The 24,044-nt window shown below is 38.8% G+C and overlaps 2 protein-coding genes across 2 annotated transcripts; one reads left to right on the top strand and one right to left on the bottom strand.

Annotated features, from left to right (window-relative positions):
- Window position 1: 1 nt before the first annotated feature.
- On the bottom strand, window positions 2-7,225 carry LOC106926349 (kelch domain-containing protein 10-like). The gene is made up of 10 exons (XM_015001197.2): window positions 6,979-7,225; window positions 5,695-5,787; window positions 5,369-5,590; window positions 4,614-4,768; window positions 4,379-4,527; window positions 4,198-4,282; window positions 3,525-3,591; window positions 3,391-3,438; window positions 3,163-3,302; window positions 2-2,284 (listed from the first exon to the last, which is right to left on the bottom strand). The coding sequence occupies exons 1-10, from the start codon at window positions 7,061-7,063 to the stop codon at window positions 2,075-2,077; spliced, it is 1,254 nt and encodes a 417-aa protein (XP_014856683.1). The 5' UTR covers window positions 7,064-7,225; the 3' UTR covers window positions 2-2,074.
- A 3,931-nt stretch (window positions 7,226-11,156) lies between these two features.
- LOC106926350 (ubiquitin-conjugating enzyme E2 H-like) lies at window positions 11,157-22,155 on the top strand. Its single transcript, XM_015001198.2, has 7 exons — window positions 11,157-11,498; window positions 15,602-15,678; window positions 16,351-16,425; window positions 16,575-16,614; window positions 16,707-16,759; window positions 19,261-19,389; window positions 20,283-22,155. Exons 1-7 carry the CDS (start codon window positions 11,446-11,448, stop codon window positions 20,405-20,407), a joined length of 552 nt encoding a protein of 183 aa, XP_014856684.1. The 5' UTR covers window positions 11,157-11,445; the 3' UTR covers window positions 20,408-22,155.
- The last annotated feature ends 1,889 nt before the right edge of the window (window positions 22,156-24,044 follow it).

Below are 24,044 nucleotides of genomic sequence, written 5' to 3'. Positions count from 1 at the left end.
GTTTTTCTATTTGAGTTGAATAAGTTTTATTACACAGTTGATGAGGATGAACCTGCGTACTACTGGAATCCGCTTGAGCTTGAGCAGAAATAAAACACATCTTCACAAGGTTTCTTAAAAACAAAAAAAAACACAGCTGCCTGTTTTTACGGTTTGCACAGACCGGAGAACAAGAGTTACAAAACGATGCAGCCATATTTTCCTCTGAGGAAACATTCACTTGTTCCCCAGAGGATTCTGTACAAAGCGACATGCAGACCATATGCAAGCAGAACATTTCACTTTCACAGACAGAATTAAAACTTAATCAGGCTGATGCATTTGAGCTTCAAGCATAAATAAGGCCACAAAATCTCAAAAAAAAAAAAAGAAAAAAAAAAAGAAAGAAGTTAACGATTCAAAAATCAACAGTAACAGTTTTGGTGACAAATAAAAGGCCCGTCTGGAAACATCAACACAGTATCGCCCAATTAACTCAAAGTTTTCCTATGTTTGGTTTGCAGAGCACTTCACACTTGTTACAGTTTTTAATATCCTGAGTACGTCACACACACTGACGAGGACTGCAGAATTACACAGCAGCTTAAGATACCAACACCACCTAACGAGTGACTGAACATAAAAAGTACAGCAATGCTAAAACTGGAAATGGGATCAGGAAAAAAAAAAAAATAGGCAACCGATACAGGACACGTCGTCACCAGTTGATGAAATGAGCAGCACAGTGTTTAAAATAAATAATTAAAAAGTTTATGCTGGAGTTCCTCCTGAGGAACCAGGAACAGCATCTGAAGGCTTGGTTCAAAAATAAATTCATATCCTTTCTGAAAACACAAGTAAAGTTTGAATGATCTGCAGTTTGAGGGATGAAAAGGCACCAAATGCATCAAGGAAAATAACAGAGAAATGTGGTGGATATCATGTGCAAATTCACGACCAAGATCCTGGGTTCCCATTTCCACATCTGAAAAATGTAACAGAAAACTAACAGAAAAAAAATAAAATAAGTTTCCAGACTTTTTTTTTACTAGTTTTTAAAATATCAGAAAATACAATTTTTTTTAAAAAAAAAGCCAAGGTATTTCTTGAAATCTTTATTTTGTCTTAGATTTTCCCCATCACTAATTGAATGATCGTTAGCAACTCAAAAATTTTGATTTTCCATTTGTGGGTTTAAGTAAACAAACTCTTAAAGTAGGTCAGGTTTAGGCATAACAGAATGAAGTGTAAAAGTTCACAAATTGTGTTTTAAAGAACTACATTTAGTCCCAAATTGGTTGCTTTAAAAGTGGTGGAATAGCCCTTTACTCCACTACTGAAGCTTTGCTTTGTAATTAAAAACATTCAGCAGAAAAATCTGGAAATTTGAGTCTGGAAATGTGTGGACTTTTGTACAGGAAGCTGCGTAGGAACCTAGAGGAAATGGTTGTAGAGGCACCAGAAGTTTCACAGTGAGCCTTTTAAAAAGAGGCTGCTGGGTTTTCCTCTGATCACAGGAGCAAAACGTTGTGAATGAACGGATCGTTTTTCAGTTTGAAATGCTCAATGGCAAAACACATCATAGCATCTTAAATAACCGCCCCAGTTCGACGTCTTTGAAGGCATCTCAGATTTGTGTTCAGTGGAGAATTATTTACTGACAATTGGTTCCTAACCAAGCACGTATAAACCAGATGCAGATTTGATCTGCTGGAAAATGTGGTCACAGTGAGGAATCTCATCAGATTTAGCAATGCAGCTGGGTGCAGAAAACGGCAAAATGTTCACTCACACTGCCTGCAGCCATATTTAGTTTGTCTGAACTGTTTTTTTTTTTTTTGTATTTACCTTAATATTTTACACATTTCTGGGACACAGAAAGGAACGTGCACAGAGGTTTTAAATTACAAGTCAAGTTCTACATGTGCACCACTTCACTGCCTTGGATGGACATTTCAATTTCTAACAGAAAAGAACGACGGCAAAAAACAAAGTATTTTCCCAGCTAACGTCACCAAGCTGTCTTTGACCTACTTACAACCAACTTTAGTGTCAGTCTCCGTCCTGCCCCGGTTGGTTGGTCTGTGTGTTCAGCCTATTTGAGCCTCTGAATTAGTGAATGTGTCAGTCCCAGGCTCAGCAGCTGAAGGGCGGACAGCTGGGTTAGGTGAGGGAACAATTTCAACAGCTTCTCCCAGGTCATTTCCAGCAGACTGGGCACCACCAGCCACACTTTATACAGAGAGGCAGTCCTTTGGTTCCCAGACATGTTGACAACACCGCCGTGGATGTACATGCAGCCGGCCTGAAGCAGCAACAACATTAAAAACATTAAACCAGTGGATGGACAATACAGAAGCTCTGCAGATACTGACCTCATGAAAACCACATGTTAGAGGTTTAGCTGACCAGCTGCTACTCTGGAGAAGAATTACAACGCTATCCAGTTTCCTCCATTTTAGGGCTTAAACAATTAATCTGATTAATTGTGTTGAATCAATATTTGAAATAATTGCCAATTAATTTAGTAATCAATCATTAACTGAAGTAGATCCATTGACTTTCAACAGATACTCCATATAATGAAATACTGTTTTCATTATAATTGACCGTTTCTTCAGTAATCCATATATTTCACATGTAAATATCTTTTTATATACTTCTGGTTTGACTGAACTTTAAAGCTCTTTCATTAATGTAAATTTGGCATTTCTCAACTTTTTTTTTTAAATCATGAAACTAATGCAAATGTGTCCCTTTTTTTCAATCAAAATGGGTCATAAATTAGATCAGCAGATAACAAGAAGGCTAAGTAAAGCGAAGGTGACCCATTATATTATTTTAAACTTACAACCTCTGTCTGACCTGGAACTGCTGGATTTGGAAATCCAACCTTTTTGGAAAATTTAGAGCACAGTTAAGAATCCTCAGTGTGGAGAATATACCAATGCTGTTTTTGTAATGGTGATGACATCTTTAGCTGTAAAAGCTCAGCGCTGATTTCTACAAGGACGCCACTGCAGAGCGGCAACTGAACTTTACAAAGATCTGCTATAATAAATCAACGGCCGAAAATCAGCCACAGAATTCAGAAATCAGTCAATCAAGAATTCTGACTGACAAAACTATAATCCATTAATTAATTGTTCAGATGTAGAAAACTCTCAGAGCCACGTTACTGACCGGAGTGACAGCAGCGGAGTGAAAGTAGGCCGGTTCCGGCATCACGGCGGGCAGCTTCGTCCACTGAAAGGTCTGAAGGTTTATCTTCCACAAGTCTGACAGGATGAGCTCGCCGTTATAACCTCCACATATAAACACGTCTGAACGCACAAACAGGCCAAGACAAAAGGTTAAATCCAGCATTTCAGACGTGTGTGTCGTGCTAATGTTGTGTGAAAGCCTGCTTACCGTCTTTGACCTGAACACAACTGTGACACCTGCGAGCAGCAGGATAACCTGTAGTGACGAGATTTAAAATCTTATCAGAGGTCATAAAACCAACATTTGGCTTAAAAAACAGAGGAAGGAAAATGAGAACGCACCTGCTTTTTCATGGGGTTTGGTTACAATTTCTTCCCAGTAATTAGTCTCCAGGTTATATGCATGAATCTGGTGAGCAGAAATGAAATTATGAAAATACACACTTAAGTCGAATCCAAATATTTACTCATTAAAGATAAAAAAGGCAAAATGTTTACCTTCCTGTCTGACATTAAACCAGACTAAACTATACTAGAATAGGAGCAGAGGATCTTATAAAAGATGGATACTTACAATGAAGTGACTAAATTGTGAATTGTGAGGGGGAGATGGAAATGGAAAAATGAAGACAACTTAATATATCGGTCAGAAAGTTTAGGCTTAAAGAAGGAAGAGGTGGAGGCAGAGCTAAACAGGAGTGTTTGAGTAGAGCAGTTAACAAACCCGACTCGGTTACATCAGTTCTGCCCGAAGGAAAGATTATTATCCAGATTATTGAGAGAAACTCAAAGCATGAAACCAAAATCATTTGACCCAAGTCATACAGTTTGAAAGGCAATGCTACCAAAAACTAAAGAAAGACTTTATTATTCTGACATTTAGCAACTAGAGTAACTCTGCTACCCCTATCTGACTCTAAAGCAAAAAAAAAACAAAACAAAAAAATATTTAATCTAGTTTTAATGTCAGACAGTGAGGAGTTCAGGCCAAGCTTTTCACTCTTGTTCTTCTTACTTTATCTAACGGATATGACATCCATGAGGTTCCACCTCCTAAAATGTATATCCTCTGTCCGTCTTGAGCCAGCTCGTGTCTGTACCTGAAAAACAGAACTCAATCCGTCTCTATCCGCCGTAATACTCTGGACATGACGGTCAGAATAAACCCAGTGAGCGAGTGTGATGAATTCACTGACCTCTCGTCGGGTAGATCTAATGGTGCGTTTTTGGGCTTGAGGTGGGTCCACTCCCTGGTGCTCAGATCCAACCGGTGCAGGTCGGTGCTGTAGAGGTAGCCCGTCGTGCCTCCAAACACGTACAGGTAGCCGTTTATAATGACCATCGCCTGGAAATAAAGCCCACCCAATGATGGATTGGTAAAAGAAAATGCCAACACTCATCACAGTGTTGAGGTCTGGACAGAAACGGTACCTGTCCATATATCTTATTTGGTTTCTTCCCCTTGCAGTTCAGCAGGTTCCACCGTCTGTACTGGACGTTGCAGACGTGTACGTCGTTGCTGTTGTTTTCACCGAAGGGAATCCCGGTGCCACCAAACACAAGCAAGTTGTTGCCGTGCAATACAGCTGAGAGACATAAACGTGATTTAACGCCGACTCTCAGAATAAAGCTGTCGCAAAATAAAACCACAGGGCAAAAACAATCTCAGAGTTTGCATATTCATACACGCCTGCCTGGTTATTTAAATCCAGCAGGCTACCAGAACCTGCAAGTCTGGAAATTACCAGAATGTAACACACATTTCCTCTCTCCTGACATATTCAGCAGCAGGCACAAAGGAAATAAGAGACACATACTTAAAGAAAATACTTTAAATAAAGACAAAATTAAGGAAGAAATGTCATTATTTAGTCAAACATCATCATAAAATATGTAGGCGGTATTTATTAGATGTTCCACATTAAATCTGATTTGAGAAAGCAAGATCATGCAAACCAGCATCTTAGTCCAATAAAGAGACAATGATTGATGGAAATATAATTTAAGAGGCGTCCAGCTGCAGTTTTCACTTAAGACTGTCTTTAATCAGAGGTTCAAAAAACTCACTAATCACACAAACCTATATTCTAAGATACTCAAATTGAAAGTACAAGAAGCTTGACTTTCATTTACAGCATATTTGTGTGCCCACACTAGCCTGCTCTTGTTTCCACGTCTGTCCTTACCTGACATGGACGCCAGCTCAGTGGGCATGTAGCCCTCTGTGCGGATCTGCTGCCAGGTGGCTGTGGCGAAATGAAACCGCCAGAGTTCCCTGAAGAGAGGGTAGTCCTCATTCTCTGACCCGCCCGCCTCCTCGAAGTCGGGGTTGTAGCCTCCGAACACGTACAGGTTGGAGCTGTCTGCAACACAGCGGTGTCCACTGCGGGCAGAGGGTATGCAATGCCCTGTGGGAAAAGTTTTAATCTTAACCAGCTGCAGACTCTCTCTGGATTCTTAGGGAACAGATTCTATCCGTCATCCATCTCTTTTCCCCCTGGAGTTTCAGTACCTTCTTTCAGGAACCTGTTGGGGATCCGGAGGTTGAGGCCGTTTGGGGAGAAGATGCGCCGAGCCTGAAGCCATCGTGCTCGCTTCTTGGAGCCTGAAAATAAAGAAACAAAGTCAAGAGTCAAACTTAAAAGACCTTCAGCTGACCAAAGCGCTACATGAACTACAATGCAAGTTAATAACTGGGATAATAATAATGAACAAGATCAATGTTTTTCCTCTTCAAATAGGGCGAAACAAAGTAGCACACAATTATGAAATGAAAGGAAACTGGTTCACATTTTTTTTCTTTATTCACAATTTTTACTTGGCCCTATGTTGTAGAATTGCTTTTTGTTTTAATCACAGCAGCAGACTTTGTGTGTTGTGTCAACCACTGCATTACACATGTAGAGTTGTGAGTTTTCTCATCCATTTTTCTTTGTGAAAACATCTCAAGCTCAGTCAGATGGCATTTTGTTCTACAGATCTTTTCCTGCTAAAGAAGATTTGTTGTGGGGATGGAGTATTTAGGGTGACTCACAGTTTTAGTTTTCCACCACACAGTGGTAAGCCTATAGACCAGAAAGTTGCATTTGGGTCTTGTCTGAGCATACTTGGATATTGTACTTCCCTATGTTTGCAGACTGTACCCCAGCTGAGCTGTTGATCTCTGCCAGTCTCTTGGTTTGCTCTCCTTGCCTGGCCTGTCAGTTTCGGCGGACCACAATGTCTTGGGTGGTTTGAAGTAAATATGGCCAATTATTGTACCGTTTATCGCTATTGTAGTTTCATTTCGATCTTTATAAGAGTTTTTGGTTCATTGAGACAATAATAAACTCTACATGTTGAGCTTCGTAAACAAAGAGAACTAAAAAGTGTCTTTGGGATCGTTTCTATTCCTGTTTTTTTTTTACTGCTCGGTCCATAACAGCAGCAGTAAATACCAACATATTTACAAATATGATTACTTCCAATTAATGGGTGCCATTTAGCGATATTGGTTGCAGCGTTGTCCTGATCTGTTCCTTCAGCGTTTTCCCATTACACCGTCACATGCTCATGAACGTTTGATGAAAGATGAAAGTGCTAATAAAAACCTTTTGAGATGCTTCCGTAGCAGCGGTGGCTAACTCCGGCCTGTGGCTAAAGCTAACAGAATTGGGAACAAAGAAAGCTCCCATTGTGTCATCTTTATGTGCATAACCACAACATACAAAGACGCAATCAACAAAACAACTTCCCTTTGGCTTGCTGTATGTGCTACGGGCTATGCTGTTGCTAGCAACTGGTTTTGTTTACAAACCTGAATCGCGGACAGAGGGCCGCCACGACAGTTTCTCAAACTCATTGAGGTGGCTGGAGGTTCCGTTCGGTTCAAGTGACGACATTTCACTGGAGACACAAACACAGAGACGGTTCACAGTACCAAGAACTGGATCGGAACCGGACTCCCTCTCACTAAAGTCCAGGCATCGGACTGCAAGAGCCGAGCACCAGCATCCCAACAAAATAAAACCGACAGGCGCAGCTCACAGCTAACCAGCTGATGTGAACCGACCAATCAGAGGGCGAAGAGTCGTTCGTGTTGCGTTCAAGAGCCGCACGGCACACGCTGTTGGCAGTAGCAATTAATCTTTATTGAAATAATTTATTTTTGACAAATAAATGATTTCAGTTGTATTGATTGTAGAATTGTTGAAGTCATCCACGCTGGAGTGCTTCTGAGCATGAATTGTGTTTTAAAGATTATGCTTCAACATTTTAACCTGTTCAAATTTTAACTGGGACTTTCCAAAACCCTCATTTTATTAATATTTATTTCAATCAGAGGTGGGTTTGCTGGTGTGCTTCATCACCCTGATGCGTAATCTAAGTGTAATTGCGGGTGACTGTTAAAGAAAATCTGATCAGTAACTAGACTGTGTGGATGCATCTAAAAACATAGGATTAATAAAACTCTTCTAAAATCAAACACACTCTGCTCAATATGACACCCAGAGACAGTTTTGGATTTTACAAGAGAAATTTTCACCGTTTTTCTTTTGATTGTTGATTTAGTTGTTTTTTTTAAGTTACACTAATGTCACATCCATCTTACACATTAATATTTGTGTTTTATAAAGAAAGTCATCCTTATTCTTTAAACCAGTATGTTTACAGCCTCATCCCCTGCGTTTGGACCCTTTTAACTTCTGTTTCATGACATTAAGTGTGGTTTGTAACTTTTGCACTAATGTCAAACATCATAAACACTTTTGTCCAAGACATCTAGAATATGTGATGAACCACCTTTAAAACAGGTAGTTTGAGGCAATGAGTGGGTTTTAGTGACTTCTTTTCATAATGCATACCAAGCATCAATCGTCCCCCAGATCCTGTGCTGCTGCTCTGCTGTCATGCAGTAATCTGGATTTTGACCTTGTTAAGTAGAGTTGGAGACACAAAACAAAAAAAGCATTTCAATCCCATGCAAAATGTTTAGTATCTGATTCACATCAGGTGTGAAAATCAGGATATAGAATGGTTAAGTACAACAGAACATTTGGTTTTCTGAAGACTTTTTACCTTAAAGACGCTCTCAGGGTTTACTAAATGTAACAGTGACATAAATTACTCTGTTGACACCTATTTGGGTGGGAATTTACACATCCTTTAATACACCATTGTTCTGATTTATTGATTAGATTAAAATCACTCAGTAAAGAATCAGGGGGTCCAGACAGAATGATAATCTGGTTTCTCTCATCTCTTTACTGAATGCATCAAAGTTTTAACAGAGGAAATCTGATCTCCTAGCATGTCAAAATTGGCACACTAAGCCTCTGCACAAAGGACAGCACGCAACAGAGTGAAATGAGGTCATATTTTTAGCCGAAGATACACCAAAGACATCTTAATTACATGGAGTCATGTTTCAGCTTTTCTTCAGTACTGTTTTAAAATTTCTCTGTTTTCCATTTCAGCAGGGAAAACGAACAGTTCTGGAAAAAAAAAAAGCAGGAATTTCTGAATCATTTATTTTTCTTGAACCTAAATGTGTTAGGATGTCTGCTAAAACAGAGGAAATAAAACTTGTGTGACCCACATTATCACCTCGTCTCTGACAAACAATACTTTAGATGTTTTACACAAAATATTCAACGTGACATTACACTTACTGGCAACAAAATGCAAGCTCCATTTTCATCATCCAGGAGGAATGGTTAGATTTAGATGTGATTCAGTTTATAAGCAATGGGCACATCTGGAGAGAAATGAGTGGCAGCATCACAAGAGGAGCGGTGAGTTGCAGGCAGTTCCCGGAAGAGTCAAAAGTCTGACAAAAAAGTGAATGAAGAAACAGAAAGAAGAAACAGAGGATGCCAAGGATGAGACGTCAGTATCTGTAAGATTGAATTCTCCAGCTGGACAGCAGGTTCTTTACAGTACCATACCAAACAAGATGTTTGTCAGTCCGCTCAAGAAGCCTCTGCTTCAAACATTGACCAGTTCTGACAACACTGTTCCTGCGTCAATGCTACTCTGGACAAATCCGTACCTCTGTGGCCAATGCAGATTGAAATGATCTTTAATCAATAATAAGTATTTAAACCAATACATAACATGACTATATGAAGTTATTTTTCAAGCCCGTTTCAATGTTTTTTTTTTTTATTTCAGAAATTGCTTGTTTTGATTTGCCTGTATCACTCTGGCATTAGTGCGCTCTGCATGTTGCACACATGTCCATCCCGTGTCTTGCAAACTCAAACTAAAACTCCTAACAAACTCTGCAAAGTGCTGGAAATGCTTTTCAGTTCATGTAAAAAGCCTTCTCTGTGTTTTCTGACCTTCACTGACTGCTTAGACTGACAGTCACATGCTGTGGGACACTGCCTGAACACATCACTTGACTTATGATGCCTTTGGCTTATGGGCTCTCCTGCCTGTCATTTGAAGATATTATCATGTTATCATGTCCAGATCCAAGCTGCAAATAAATCACTAAATGAGGGTTCAGTTGCTTTTTCAGTGAGGACAATTCAGCTCACAATGAGGCAGCTGAAACGTTTAAATACATGTTTTTAAAATCTCATTTCTGTCTGTATTTTAACATATTGTCAGAGATGTTCATTAATGCAAAATTATATCAACTTTGACTCTCACTCCTAAACATTGCTACACCTTAAGTACCATTTTTATTTATCCTTTTTTTTTTTTTACTAATAAATGATTTCAAGTAATATCTGAATCAAATTAAATGTGTTATACTTCTCACACTACTCATCCTCGTTGTTTGCATTCTTTATTGTGATGAACTTTGAGATTCAGTCACTATTAAATACAACAAACTTACAAATTCTAATTACAGGTAAAAACAAACCAAACATTTTATTTTGTATACTTTTTTGTAAGCATGCAAAAATAATGATTAGCTGATTTTATACATGCAAGAAAGAGTGTAGATAATAAACTGATCACCTCCTCACATGATGATGTTTCTGCAGTATATTTCCAAAGATAACTAATTTGACACAGAATAATATATTGTCCAGCTAATGAAGTGTAAGTCTTTTCTGGACAGCTGTCACTCACAAATTTCACAAATCTTCCATAGATTTTATATCAGGTAAGTTCACAGACCAACCAAACATGCTCATTAGATGATTATAGCAGGCCTTTGTACTTTTGACAATGTTTAAAGTCGACAACAACTGCTGGAAAATGAAATCAACCTCTTCACAAAGCTTCTCAGCTGAAAGACAGTTGAAGCTCTTAAATCTCCTGGTATACTGACGTGTGGCTGTGTGCCTTTATGAGATATTATGCTCTTTTTCCAGACTCTGGGATTTGCTATTACGCCTTCTTTTCCAGTCAGTTTTTTCTTCTACTGAACTTTCCATTAAGTTTCAACAGAGAACCAGCCAGCTTCTTTAGCAATGACCTTTGTGGCTTACCGCCATCGTGGTTGGTGTTGGTAACAGCTTGTACTTCTACAGAGTCAGCAGTCTTTCTTATGATTGTAGAGACTGTACCAAAACATTTCTGCATTTAAAATAACTCCTATTGGTATTTTTATTGACTTTAATTCATAATTATTAAAATAATCAGAAATGAGTTCTTGAAAGTCTATTGGACTTTCACTTTTTAAACTGAATTTTTAAACTAAATTAACTTTTCAATTATCTTCTAATTTATTAAGATCCACCTGTAAACACCTGAATTATTCAATATCTAATCATGTTTATGATTCATGTCGTTCACGTGACACAACTTGTGTCTAATGTGCTTATTCACAGCTCCCAATGAGGCAGTTAGAGCGCAGATCTAGGTGTACTAGAACAGCACGCACTTTGTGTTTGAGCCTCGGCTTGAGCCACCTTTCAATAAAAAATAAAGAAAAGCCACTTTTAATCCTAAGTATCGCTTCCGGTCTCTTCAGAAAAGCCACCAGCGTTGTTTCTGTAGTTGATCAGCAGTTTGCCGAAAGTGTGTGTGCACTCCCTGGGTGTATTTCTGTGCTCGAGCCCCTCCTCTGGTCGGTTTGGCCGCTGGAGGTTGATGTCGCAGGCAGAGAGTCTTCAGGACAGGACACAACTAGGTAGAGCTGGCCAGGGAGGAGGAAAAAGAAAAAAGTAGGCGATGTTGCAGCTAGGATCCTGTTTATGGACGCTGCGGGCAGGCTGCTGATAACAGTCCGGTGGCTTTGTAGGTGCTGTCAAGCTGAAAGGTTAAGGTAGTCTCGGAGCCGCAGTAGTATTTTTAGATCTCTTCTTTGAGGTACACAAAAATGTCGTCTCCAAGTCCGGGCAAGAGGCGAATGGACACCGACGTGGTGAAACTGTATCCTTTTCAACCGAATATGGTCAAATGAAGCCGACACGTCTCTTGGTGACAATTGTCAGCTGTTTGGTGGCGATTATTTACATTTGTTTGCTCGGGATGGCAGCTATGTGTTCTGTTTTTAAGTGTTTTACTTTGACGTCCCTGGCAAGGGTCTGTGTCTAACATGAGCTAACTACCACGGAAGGTGAATAAGCTGTTAATTTAGACCAATGTTTGTTGAAACAATGGAATATATGTTATTGGTATGTTGGCTATAGTCGTTCTGCTTGTTTCCACAGTGAATTAGCAACGGAAACTGTCGCAATACAACGATGGCTGTTAACTCTGTTAGCTTACAACGCTGAAGTTAGTATCCGATTTATAGCTTCTAATTCAGCACTTCAGTAAAGAGCCAGTCACTGGTTTTAGGAAACCTGGATTCACTTTAATCAGATATGGCTCAAAATCTAAATTACTTATATCAGTCTAAGTTGAACTAATTTGTTCTACCTTGGTAGCATATTATGATATATAAACACTGGGCTTTACACTCTTATTTCTACCTGTATTTGTGTTTTCATATATGGGAGAAAGGATTAGCAAATCACATGATGTGTTTTACAGTACATATAGGTATAGTCGAACATTTCAGTCCTAGTTTGACTTGTAGAAGTGTTTTTTCTTTCAAGTTGAACCCATTTTAAGACTGTCTTGTTTCAAACTAAAATATTGAAATGGGAAAAGGTTTAAACAATCCTCTTTTGTTTTCTCTCACAGAATAGAGCTTTCTTAAATCCCAAACGGCGTTTTAAAGGGTAGATGTGCTATTCACAGGTTTTACTTGTTTAAGAATGTCTGTTTTCAAACACATTTAAGTGTACTGTTAGGTTAATATTATAAAACAGTCCATAAACTATTTAAAGAATATTTTGACCGTGTAGAATAATTCAGTCAAAGTTTGACTTGTTTTAAAACTGCAGTTTTGAAGCAGGACCCATCAGAGGTGCTGTCCATGCAAAAAAAACTCTTATCTGTATTTTTACAGAAAACAAAATGTCCATCAACCATAATATGACCTCCACTGAATCTGTAGATTGTATAAGATTATTCAGACAGGATTTCATCATCCGAAATATTTTTGGATTTTGAATTAGATCAAAAGTAGTTCAATCTCCTTAAAAACTGTGAAATAGCCCTTTACTGTGTTGCTGAATCGAAAGACTTGAATCGCAGGCCAACTTCAGCATCCGTATTAGCTCTTAACATTGTTAGCCTCAGCTTTAAAGCGTCATGTTAACATTTTAACCAACATCTTTTCGTTCTCACTAACTGACAACACGTTATAAAGTACGAGCGAGTGATTTTCTACATTTTAGAGACACTTCTTTGGGAAGACACGGGTGTTAAATCGTCATTTTTTTTAACGTTTATGTCGCAGCAGTTAGCTGTAGCGTGCTACCATAAGAAAAGAACAATCAAACTCGATGAAGAGTCGATTTTGATTAAAATCTTTACGCAGCTGCAGGGCCTGTATTGACTTTTCGAAACAAATGACCAGTGCTTTAGAAATGTGTCTTTTTTTCAAAAAAAAAAAGTGATTGGATTCATATGGTAGATTTTAATTAAAAACAAAGCAGAAATTCATATTTTTAAATAAGTGAGCGTTGGCGTGTTTACCTTAAATAATTAAGTGAAGGAAAACAAAATCTTCAAAGTTTTATTTTAAGTGTGTATAATAATGACAAAAAAAATGAGCACGACTGTCGTTTTCATAAATATATGAATATTTGTATCCCCCCCTCAACCCCCTGTAGCTTTTATAATCATGTTTTGTAAATAAGCTGTTGAGTATTTTTATTTATTTATTTATTCTAACACGTATTCTGGGGGATCAGCTGAAGTTGATTTGTTCCTCTTTTAAAGGTTTGGTGAAAGCGTGTGCTGAATTGTTTTGTTTTTGTCCTGCAGCTTCATGCTGCTCTCTGACTGGCCAGCTTGTTACCATCCGGAACCCGGTAGAGGGCGGGCCTTCGGCGCACAGCTGATGGGGAACAACAAGCGTGCTGTAGGGGCGCATCATGCGGGGATGGGGGCTGGGAGAATCCGTCCAGGGCAGGGACAGGACGGGGCTGCACACACTCGGCAGGATGAGTGCGCTTAGCAAGTTTTGTTTTAAAACTCTGGATGATGACCAGATACCTCTGTCAATGAAAATCGATTGATTTTCAAATGAAGCTGAAACATTCATTTTAGAGAGGGGTGGGGGGGGGGGGGAGTTAGGACACACAAGGAGGAAAATGTGGATTTATTTCAGCTAATATTGTGATGTTTAATAATAATAATAATAATAATAATAATAATAATATCACCACTATGTTATTTTCTGCTATTTTGGATAGCTTCTGTTCATTTGTACCATCTTATTTTGTAACTGTTTAGAAATTTATAATATAAGAGAATTTTCTACAAACTACTCAAAACTTAGATGGTATTTGATATATATATATATATATATATATATATATATATATATATATATATATATACCTTAATTAAAGATGCAACAACAAGGATGCTACAAATAGATTCTGCTAAATTTCCCTTAACAGTGTTTACAGACTGAAATATATTTTTTCCACCACATTCATAAAAGTAATCATTAGATCTCAAACAATTTGAGTACTTTGATGCACTTTATTTTGAGGTTTTGATATATTACAGATTTTTATTTTTTTTAAACTACTACCTCTTTCAAAGAAGCTGCTGCTTGTTTCTGTGAAAAGAAAAATCAGAATCTGCTTTAAATTGCACAACCAGACAGTCCTCTTCTTCGTTTTTCCTTTTATTATTTTTATTTTTAGTAAGTGGTAATAACGGATTTTTTTATTACATGTACAGAGATTAACACCACTGTCTTTTTTTTTTTTTTTTTTTTTACAGACACCATCTTGCAGGCAAGGCAGGTTTATTTATGCATTTATTTAAGGTGCTTAGGAAAATAAAGAATCTGACCTACTGCAAGTGTCAGTAAAAATAAAAAAGAAATGCATAAAAATAATGTTAGTAAAATGTAGCAATATAAGCTGAAGGGGAATCTTTCTCTCGGTATCTGATGGATTTTAGACATCATCGCTCCCACACTTGACAGAAACCAAAACACAAAAGAAGGCAGACCTAAAACTACAACCTTTTACCTGCTTGATTGCTTTCTTTCTTTTAAATGGGATAACTGATGAAACAGACTTGTGTCATTATAATTAGTAGAAAAACATGAGATTATTGTATGAGCTAACTTGCGGATTTAAAGAGCAGTGTGAGCTTTCAACCCAGCAGGTTTCCTCTTGTGCATCTCCAACTGAAAGAGCGCTGCCTGAGTTTCTACGGGTAACCCTCAGGGGCGAAGAGTACGAGTTGTACATCTCTATCAGGTTTTATTTATAGGATCCGTTGCCTTAGATCACATTTAGTCTTCCTGTCTGTGGTTTGCTGCCATTTTCTTTAAACCTTTGTCATTCTGGTTCTTTGTGCTCATATGAAGTTTGAGTTGTTTGCTCTCCAGAAGCTGAACGACTGTAGCTGCCACGCCAGCGCCGATCCGATTAGACTGTTGGAATATAAACGACTGAAAGTTTTCTGACAGAGTGATGAAATGAGGTGAAAGGCTTACTTCAGAGTCAAACCAGCCGTTGAGATTAAATACCTCCACCTCGCTGTGTTGTTGTTCGACAGCTGACTCACCCTCATGCTTCTTGCTATCACCACATCCTGTGACTATTAGCCATCCAGAAGGTTCAACGTTTTCGTCGACTTAAATGACTCATTATTGCCTCTTTGTGTTTTTGCTTTTACTGTGCAGCTGAAGATTTTTGTCTTCCATGAGAATTGTTTTGTTGTTGAGGTTTGTGTTTGCCGGTTGAGTTTATCTGATTGAGGCCTCTGAATTATTGATCTCATTGTTGCAGCTGATGAGACTGACCCAGCGTTTGACCTCTGCCCAGCCAGGTTTGTGGAGGGGTTATGAGACGGTTATGAAGCAGCTTTGACGGGGTTTTAACTTTCCTCCTGAGGTTCTTGATCACTGTAGGATGTCGGAGGCGTGTTTTTCTTTAACCAGGAATCAGCATCGAGAGTAAACACGAGGTCACTATCCTGAGTGGACTGAATGAGTTTGTGGTCAAGTTCCACGGACCCCCTGGAAGTAAGAGTCTATACTGTTTGTCTTGAGTAGCATACCACAGTATTTTACCAGATTTGCATAAAGCCTAGTAAACTTTGACATTTTTAGACTTTATGTAAGCATTTTGTGCCTCACAAAAAACAAAATTCACACCACTTTTTCACATGTTGTTACATTAAAACCTTAAATTTCTATGTATTTTTATGTGTTAGACCAATCCAACAAATCTCTGGACTTTGACTAGGCCGTTCTAACACATTAATATTCTTTTGCTTTAAGCTGTTCTATTGCAGATCTGACTGCGTGTTTTGGGTCGAACCTCCACCCTAATCTTAAGTCTCTAACAGTGTCCAACTCCGTCTAGTCTGACCAGATTTCCCTCCCCAATGGTTGACCAATAGTTGGACATAATAATAATAATTATTATTATTATTATTATTTACCTCTGCAGCTCCTCTGGAGTTAGCATGTTCCTCTTGGCTGCTTCACTAATTAATGCTCTCCTTTCTCTCAGTCTAGCGGTGTTTTCTTTGTGCTTCATAATGTATGTGTTGGTCAGCATGAAATACCATAATCCCACACTTAAACGTTTCTGGTTTGAATGAAGCAAAAGGTGAAAAAGTTTAAGGGCTATGAATTGTTTTTCAAGACATAATTATTGAAAATGAACACTTATTTGATTTAATCTTTTAGCACCGTATGAAGGAGGCGTGTGGAAGGTTCGGGTGGACCTGCCAGATAAATATCCGTTCAAATCACCGTCAATAGGTACGGATAAGTTTTACTTCGCGTCTTAGTGACAAGTAGGCCAGACAGTTCTTATTTTGTCATGATCAAATCATAGTAATATGATGGAAACACAAAATGAGAGAATAAATGAGCGATTGTTTGAATCTTAATAAAATCTTTTTTTTCAGGTTTTATGAACAAAATCTTTCATCCCAATATCGATGAAGCGTAAGTTGAGCTAGCTTCTACTTGTTGTGACAGATGTTTGATCAATCATTTCACTTTTCATCACTTACTCTGCTGCTGTGTGTGTTCCTCAGGTCAGGAACCGTGTGTTTAGATGTTATCAACCAGACGTGGACGGCTCTCTACGGTAGGTCACAGGGGCATCTGCTGAAGATCCAAACTTGGCTAAACTAACGGTCATGGCCTAAAAACGACCACAGAGTGAAGCGCTCAAACCGGACCTCTGCTGCAGAGCTTTACGCTGTGCCTCTATTTAATCAGCTTACACTGCAGTGATAACTGCTGCTTGTATTCGGGTCAAGCATTCAGAGCTGATAGATTAGAAAGTCTTGAACAAGTGAGGAAGACATGTTTGGGTTTAGGTCATTTTGTTTCTTTGCCGTCTGGTGTCTTTGTAGATTTTAGTCAAAGAAAGTCTGGCCCAAAACGTCCAGCGTTGACTGTGAGTCAGTTCATAACCCGCTAGGGGGACGGTCCATCGTTTCCCCTACTCGGTGAGGGCCAGTGAGACCGCCTGTCCCCTCAAGACATCACAGCACGCAGCAACTGTATGTGTTCACTGTCAGTGTCATCCATTTTGTTAACTTCCAAAAGCTAGCTTGACAAAAGCTAGACAAAAACACAAACTTCAGACTCTGTCATCGTTGCTGAAGCACGCTGAGTCAGGTACGCTCGTGTGTGTGTGTGTGTGTGTATGAACACACACTCCTGTCAGCAGACAGACAAAATCTGCAGAGCAAGCAAATATATCGGTGTTTAATTAAACGTTTCACAGTTCGTTTTGATGGTAGCACTTAATTTCAGGAGTCGTCGATCAGATACTTTTAGATAAATGTAGAGAGCAAAGTTGTTGTTTTTTTTTTTTGCTGTTTCCACAAGAATGTTGCATAGTAAAAACATGTTTATTTAAGTTGGCTTAACTTGGAAACTACAAATATGCTACACCGTTATAAGCTAAACAAGTAATTTTCTTAAATTTCTTTGCTATAAAGTACAAAATATAATAAACTTGTAGCTCGACTCAGACAGGTGGGAGTTCACTGGGCTGCTCTGTTAGACAGTTTAACCTGGAGAAGCAGACTGTGCGTAGGAGTTTCTGCATGACTGGGTGATGACTGTTGTGGACACATAGACTTTTCTCTGGGTTTCCCATTCGGTTGGACTCTTCTGTGCTCCTGTGTTTAAATAAACTCAAGACAAACTCGATGAGTTCAGCGTTGTGTTCAGAAACAGCCACAGAAATCGGCCGATGGCTACCGATCAGTTTCATTGTTCTCCTTGTTTCCCGTAATAAGATCAGAGCAGCAGCACTTTGAATTGGAAAAGTATTTTGATTCTTCAGGTTTTTACTTATGAATAACAAAATCTGTAGATTTTTCTATTGAATGTTTACATCTTCCATTTGTGCATGGAGCTTGTTTTGTTTACAGCTGACAGCTAAGTTCATGTTCAAGAAACAGATCTCCATTTCTCCTTGATTCACACACTGAGATGGTTTCACATAAACAACATAAACTCTGGGGTTTTTTTTATATCAAGTTCTTACATAAATGCTGATCTGCCATACTAATTAACTGTTGTGTAAAAAAACCAACTTTAAATAGAATAACACAGCAAGCAAAGACGAGAAGAGCCACAGAGTGAGGAAATATTTTCCTGCTGTGCATCTCCAATATAGATTCAGGGAAGAGTGGGATGTGGCGACACCATAGTCAGATGTGCAATCTGTCCACTTTTCCTGGAGAGTTTTTACTGGTTCCATTGACTTTAGGTACTTCAAACAAGAAAAAAATGTGACTTTTGAAAGTTTGATTGATTTTTGTCTGCTGAAATTAATCTTTGGATGTTCAAATAAGACGGCACCAGAGCTGCTCTGTAATGTTATCCAAGGACAGGACAGCAGCAGAGTCAGGAGAAGCTGTGTTAATAATTACACTGGCTGCTGCTGTGTTTCTACATTGCATCGAGTGAAAGTTACATGGATCTTATATTGGTAAAAATGATTTTACAGTTATTGTAGCGCACATGTTTATTTGTAATGGCCGAGCAGGGATCTGTTCAAAACTTTGAAACGTGTCAATACGTCTGAGCGCTTTGGCCCTGAAAGATAAATAAAGTATATATTAGGGATTAAATGTTTGAGTTTTATATCCATAAGCACGGGACTGACAACATAAAAACAGCGTTTTATGTCTTAACTTCATTGTTGAAAGGTAATATCTTGTAGTTAGCTTGGAGAGTCTAATGATGCCAACAGGATGAGATTTGTCCTTCTGGTTGGTTTCCTTATAGCTGCGGGTGATGAAGCCTCTGACTGCTGTGAAGAAGATGCAGCAAATCCTGCGTGTCTCGTTAGCTTCCTGTCTGGTCTTTCCCCCCAGTTCCTCAGCTCTGTTGCACAACAGACAGCAGCGCTAAAACTAAACTGCAACATTTCCCTTAAACACCAGTCAAAGAAAGAGGATTTCTGCCAAGTCAGTGGAGAACCATCCAGAAATGAGCTCAGAAAAGGAACCGATTGTGTTTTTAATAAAACCAAAAAAAATCAGAATATCCTAGTTGCAACTGAGAGACCCCTGGTGCCTGACTTTGATGCCGCTCTCACACGTTTCTCCACTCTTTTCTCAGATCTCACCAACATCTTCGAGTCCTTCCTCCCTCAGCTGCTCGCCTACCCCAACCCCATCGACCCCCTGAACGGGGACGCCGCCGCCATGTACCTGCACCGGCCGGAGGACTACAAACACAAGATCAAAGGTACGACACCAATACCCGAATATGTCTGCAATTGTAGTTTCATACAGCAAAAGTTATTGATCTGATTTTAACTGAATGGTGTGGACTGGATCGCTGAGATGCAGACGGTGACTTTGTCTGCGCAGTTAAAGGATGCCACGTATTTTAATTGTTGTTGGATTAGATGTAACTTGTATTGTTGTGCCTGCTAAACGCTTTTACACACATATTCATATCTCTTGAATATTTCCACATTTTCTAACGCTCCAACAATAAAGTTTATCGTGTTTTGTCGGCTGCTTTCGGAGTCTGCAGCAAGTGTCTTTTTGGTCCGTCCGCAATGGCAGAACCACATTTAAATATTTTAATATAGATATAACAAATGCAGATTTAGCAGTTCTGTTTTAGTTTTTTTGTATGGAATAGACCTTGCATTAACGTATCAGGAACATTTTTTGTCAACATTATGTTTAAGCTGTTTTTTTTTGTGTGTAAATTATTTGCCACAAACATCAACATCCCATTGAAGAAAATGTCTTAATCCTTTTTTGTTGTTTTTTGTTTCATGGTTTTTAAAAACCTAAAAACAGAAATAAAATGGCAATTCTTTCAAAATGTTAACATATGTCCTAATATTTTTACGCCTTTCCACGAAAGGTGATGTAACATTAGTGCCTTTAAATGAGTTTTATTTAATCACCTTTGGTTTGTAAAAGCTTCACACCTGGTGGACCAAAACAAAGTAGCAGAAAGTTTTGAACGAGAGTTTTTTTTTTGCAAAGCAGAGTTTCTTTGAGTCACGGCAGCGTAACGTTCTCCCGCCCGAAGCGCACCAGGTCGTTATGTTTCTGATAGACGTGAAGCTGCTGCTGTGGACGTCGGTTTGGACTCATTTGTCTGCTCGTCTCTTCCAGAATACATCCAGAAGTACGCCACAGAGGAGGCTCTAAAGGAACAAGAGGAGGGCGGAGGCGACTCCTCCTCCGAGAGCTCCATGTCGGACTTTTCCGAGGACGAGGCTCAGGACATGGAGTTGTAGTGAAGGCAGAACCGTCCTTCGCCTCACAACGGACTATCGTTTCCTAAAGAGCAGAAACTCAGTACTATATTCGTATTTAAACAAACGGGACAATTTTTTACAGTAACACAAGGATTTTTATTGCTACACAAGGTTTTGCAGTATGGAAAACAAAAACAAAACAAAAAAAACAAAACAACGATGTCATGTTTAGGAAATCATCACCATCAGCTCCGCGCTCTTCCTCATCATCCGGAGAGATCAGAATGAAGTGTTGCTTTATTTCACCTGATCTCAACCCCAGGATTTTCACGCTGCACTATAAAACCGACGCAGGACGGCACTCGTCAACACATCTTCATCACCTTTTTACTTTTGCCATCATTTCCTCTTTAAGGCAGAGCTGGATGACTTAAAAAAAAAAAAGAGATTTAAAAATAAGAACTTGTTTTTTTTCCCCCCACTGCCGCCTACGAGGAGCTGCAATCATCACAATCACCGCTACGACAGGATTGAAAAGCAGCAGCTGGCCACAGTGGGCTCATGTTTTCGGTGTGCAGGCTGCAGACAGTCGTTCCAGGACTGCAGAAAGATGCAGACACATCACACACTTTCTAAGCGCATCAGCGTGTGCATGAATCTCATCCTTTTGACGCGTTGTGTTGCTCCGATGATACTCAGCAGGAATCAGGGAGAGAGCTCCGTAATCAATATCCTCTGTTTTCTAGCACCCGCCTTCTTCTTCTCCTCTTTCTTCTTCTCCTCTCCGTTTTAGGAAAGTGTTTGCCATTCTGAGTGTCTGTGTGTGTTGTGGCATGACACAGAAGTACCAGTCAAGGGGTCAGTGGGGATTATTGTTGAACTTAACTCTGCCTATTGCTTGTGTTGAACTGTCATAGGTGTCTGACATGCGTAGGGATAGTTAGTTTCTTTGCAGGTGGTGAATCCTATCATGATGTATGGTTTAATACTTGTATAATGACAAACAAATGCTTTTCCTGTTAAAGTTGTGGAGCGTTAAATCATCTTCATCTGCCGAATTAACCCCTCCAAAGAGACGTTGCCCCCACCCGTCCCTCGTGGAGACGCGTCCCGTCGCAGCGCCCTTTGTTTCAGATTGGTCACATTTACCGTCTCATGACGTCGGCAGCATGTTTTTTCCAAAAATATCGGGACCAAAAAATGTAATTATCTAACGTTCCCCTAAAAGGTCAAACTCTAAAAATAAAAACTTTAAAAGGTCTTTGTTTAGTGCAGCTGAGCTTTATGCATCTGTGGGCGACAGAGCGGTGAAGGTGTTGCTGTTAAATGTGCCGAGCTCTTAATGCACTGCGGATCAGACAGGAAAGCAGGACTGAAAGTCCAGATCCAGAAAAAAAAAAAAAAAAAAAGGGCCATTCCGTGTTGTTTGAAGGTGATTTAATCAGATCTCATTAAACTGTCCTCTGGTTAGCCTTTGTACCAAATAGACTGCATGTTGGTGTTAGTCTTAGGACATGATGTCTTCAAATGCAACAGTAACAAAAAAAATGGAGAACCACTGTCCAGCCTCTTTGGATGCCATCAGGATTCATCGCTGTGTTTCTTTTTTTTTTTTTCTCCTTTTTTTATTAATGCAACACATGTTTGACGCCTTTAATTTGTCTGAATGTTTTTATTTTGAACTTTTAAGCCAAGATATCCCCCGATTTTTAAATGGCAAAAAAAAAAGGAGTCAATAAATGTGCTTCCCTTGTAACTTGAAGAAAGAAATAAACAACAAAAACATACATGGTTACATCTTTTTTTTAATGTGGAAAGAAGTTAATTTGTCACTTAATTTGGAGGGGTTAAAGCTGCTTTCTTCACGTTGGTTAGAAAAATGATGCCAGTCCCTGTTTTGTCCACTAGATGGCAGTATTTGGATGTTTTTCTTAGGGTTTTTATTTTTTTTACCTCAGATTTTTTTTTTTATCTTACAGCTTTCTATCAGAGGAGTAAGAGAAACATTAAATTATTAAGCTTCTCAGATGTTGACTTCATAAACGCATAAAATCCAATCAGACGTCAACAATAGTAATGATTATATCTGACAGACTTTGGTGTAACACCGGCAAAAATAATTTCCCGTCCTACAGGACAACCATTGATGAGTGTAGCCCACGAAGCACCACTGGGATTCTGATTTGCTTTTCAGCACCTTCATCTGGTGAGTTTGGTTGAAAACTAATAAAAACACTTCAGAAAAGCATCTAATGGCAACTGCTCAGCATGGTGTAGGATCAGTGATGCTGTGGGCCTGGTTCTCTTTCAAAAACTAGAAACCTTGTTTAAAAGAACTTGATGGATTCTGAAATACCTGGAGATTTCAATTGAAGATCAGAAGACAGAAAATGGGTCTCAGCACTCAGCCGTTCGGGACAGGATGTGTATATTCTTAAAAATTTACATGACACTATTTGGAAAAAGCAACATAAAACTGGTTCACAAGACACAAAATCGACTCTCTTCCAGGCTTAATTTGAATTGAAAAGCAGAGGAGGAAAAAAAAGCTACATTTTCTAGAGAAATGATATTAAAAAAAATGTCATTCTGTATACTTCAGCCTCAGAAGACACGGTTCTGTCCAAATGAGTTCTACAAGCACCAAACGGTTCTTAATGTCATACCCATGTTTTCAGAAATAATTTCTTAATTTAAATGCTCTCAGATTAAAGCAGGGAAATTAACATTTTGCAAGGTGGTTCAAAGCATGAAGTGTGAACTTTGAGGAAGTGGCCGCTAGATGGCAGTGTAAGGAGCAACACACTTCCATAAAATAACATTCAACGCTTGAAAGGGTCACAGCTTATTTTAACCTTCATAGAGTAAAATGACATGGCGTAAACGTAAATAAAAACCTAAATATGCAATATTTATCTTTTGAAGATACATTTTTATCAGGACTACTGAGAACTTAAGTGAATGATATTGATTTGCTTCATCAAAACCAAAACGTTTTAATGAACAAAAACCTTTAACACCAAACACACACACATTAACTTAGATTTCCTCAAACCATCATTTAATGCAATAAAAAAACCCACAAAATAAGACAAATAAGATTTTTTTTGATAAACTTCTATTAATTTATGCAGTTGGGGCTTAAAGTGCAGTAAATAATTTTATAAGGCCATTGTTATTTGTATGTTTGTTCTAGAAAGATCTAGTTCTGAGAGCAAAATCATGGAAACAGAATATTTTTCTTTTGCTCCAGTTTTTCTCCGGCAGCTGTTTTTGTTCAGCTTTGCAATAAAGATCTCACAAAGAAACAAGTTAAGAACAGATTAAAACATTAGTTTACTTTTCATTAAACTCATTCTTGGCTTTGCACATCCGAGGGTGATTATAGACTACTGCAATACTGAATGATGCCGTGATGAAGTCCAGACCATGAGTATAATGATCTAATGAAATATTAATTGGTTGTGTGGCCACGCTGCCCCTTTCTGCGCATATTCTGGTTTCCAGTTGCAACATCAGTGTTTAATTTGGCTAGACAGCCACTCTCAGTAATTAGAGCTCATCCCCGAGTGTTTTATTATTTCAGCCTCTCTCTATGCAGATTAAAAAATGCACTTTAAGAGCAAATATGAAAGGGCTGGATTGCTCTTTCAATTTGCGAACTTATTCATAGGTC

Source organism: Poecilia mexicana, unplaced genomic scaffold (genome assembly GCF_051168715.1).
Source record: "Poecilia mexicana isolate PSO_F unplaced genomic scaffold, ASM5116871v1 scaffold_6, whole genome shotgun sequence".
Classification (NCBI taxonomy): domain Eukaryota; kingdom Metazoa; phylum Chordata; class Actinopteri; order Cyprinodontiformes; family Poeciliidae; genus Poecilia; species Poecilia mexicana.
Note: the sequence above shows the minus strand (reverse complement) of the source record. Positions and strands in the feature narration are given on the sequence as shown.